The sequence below is a fragment of the Nanorana parkeri genome, unplaced genomic scaffold (assembly GCF_000935625.1).
Source record: "Nanorana parkeri isolate BGI_ZX_2015 unplaced genomic scaffold, ASM93562v1 scaffold1759, whole genome shotgun sequence".
In the NCBI taxonomy this organism is placed as follows: domain Eukaryota; kingdom Metazoa; phylum Chordata; class Amphibia; order Anura; family Dicroglossidae; genus Nanorana; species Nanorana parkeri.
This window is the reverse complement of record NW_017308027.1, coordinates 172,648-174,540: the sequence shown is the minus strand read 5'-3', so window position 1 is coordinate 174,540 and position 1,893 is coordinate 172,648. Positions and strand designations below refer to the sequence as shown.

Here is a 1,893-nt window from a genome sequence, read left to right as displayed (position 1 = left end):
TGGATGTGGGCGGGTGGTGAGTGTGAGGCGGGAAGGAGGTGCGGCATGTAGAGCGTGGATGCGGGCGGGCGGGTCTGGCAGCGGTGAGCATGAGTTGGGGAGGAGGTGCGGCGCGCAGTGTGTGTGGAGTCGTGAACAGGGCCAACTGATCGGAAGCTGATTAAATCGATTGAAAAAGTTGACAACTTTTTCAATAATCGATTATAATCGATTATGTTGATTAGTTGTTGCAGCCCTAGTTCAGATTCTCGGCCGGGAGACGAGCAGAGACGCAAGGTAAGTCTATGGACGCGTGCACCCGCATGCAGACACCGCTGGATAGGAGGGACAGAGCAGTCAGCGCTGGATCGGAGAGCTGCCGCACCGCTGGAGGGACACATGAAACATGGGGAAAGAGGAAGATCAGAATAAGAGACATCTTTTAAGGTAAGTGCTAACATTTACATGGGGAGGAGGGGAAAAAATGTTTTACTTTAATGTCACTTTAAAATGCCTTTCAATGCACATAGTAACAAGGTAGCTCCTGATGCGCGGCCCATAGAAATCTTGATGAATAATGTAAAATAGCAAAAAATGCATTCATCCGCCTAGAATACTAGTAACAAACTGAAGCATGCAGGTCATACTTGGCTGGCTCACAATTTTGTTTACCAGTGCCCAAATCCTCCTGTAGGTGGCAGCATACCCAACAGTCTATAAATTCATGCGCCTCTTAAAGCGGACCTTTACCCATATTTTTAAAATAACAAAACACACCTTTAGAAATGTTTAGTAATGACAATCTACAAACACATACTTCTAGATAATTACCAGCTTTGTATTCTTTGCATACCTTATTTCTCTTTTCTTCCCCAGTCTTCTGACAGTGGTCAGGTTTACCAAGGGCAGATTACTAGCTCACCTTTTACTTCCCGATTCCTGGCACATGTGACTAGACAAGTGGCTAGGACATGTGACCCTGCACATCATTTCAGGGGAGGAAAATGCCTTTCCCTGAGATCTCTGCTGATAAGGCAATCCCAGTGTGCATTGCGCATTGGCAAACTGAAGTCATTTTGCCCTTTCAAAGCAGGACGTGAATACTCTGCAAGTTAAAGTATTTCAAAATCACAGCATTTTACACCTGACATGTCTATATTAAATCATCATACATAGAGGGATGCATTGGTAGAATTTGATTTTTTTTAGTGTAAAGGTACGCTTTAATGAACATAGAAGAAAAGTATTCTTAATTGCGATTGGCAAAGAGAACTTCTCCTGTAAGCACACTACTCATATATAAGCCCCAAGGTAACTTATATTAACATGGAGAGTCACGGTGTTCAAAAGATAGTACAAACAAGCTGCCTGAATTTTTCTTTTAATATAGTGCACAATACATGTAAATTTTCTATACTATTATTACCTTGCCATAATTTCCCCAAGTTACTGTCACTCGATTGCTAGCTGAAGACAGATACATAAGATTAGTGAGATTTATGGGTCTGCATGGTCGTTTGGGTTCAACACCAGGTTTATTGGAGGGATAGTAGCCCTGCAAAAACAGAAAAACTACCGATGATTAAATACTGTAATATTGTGAACAGAATATATCAGGCTATAATGCTGTCAACTCACCGGAACAGAACAGTAGTTGTGATTAACCTTTACAGCAATGTTAGGTGGGTACTGATCCTCCTGTGGGCAGCTGGTGTCTGTATAACAGATCCTTAAAAGAGAAATGTAAGAAAGGGGACTTAATGTATAATGCACCAATAAGAGTACATGAAAAAGCAACTGGAAGAGAAACTTTCTCTATGATCACCAAGATTAGGGTCATATTACCAATGTATAGGTGACTCACCTCAGAACCACTTGAACAGATTTAGTGCCAGGGTGTAAATCTCTACAAAA

The 1,893-nt window shown here is 41.9% G+C and overlaps 1 protein-coding gene across 3 annotated transcripts in view; it reads right to left on the bottom strand.

Moving 5' to 3' along the window:
- PIAS4 (protein inhibitor of activated STAT 4) overlaps nt 1-1,893 on the bottom strand; it is a 95,781-nt gene that overhangs the window by 35,769 nt on the left and 58,119 nt on the right. For 2 of the 3 annotated variants that reach the window (XM_018571438.1, XM_018571440.1), the window contains exons 4-6: nt 1,844-1,885; nt 1,618-1,708; nt 1,406-1,534 (exon numbers count right to left, since the gene is read on the bottom strand). In XM_018571438.1, the coding sequence (XP_018426940.1) occupies nt 1,406-1,534; nt 1,618-1,708; nt 1,844-1,885 (262 nt within the window). Of the gene's footprint in view, nt 1-1,405; nt 1,535-1,617; nt 1,716-1,843; nt 1,886-1,893 lie in introns of all 3 variants that reach the window. The other variant, XM_018571439.1, reaches the window with a different exon arrangement.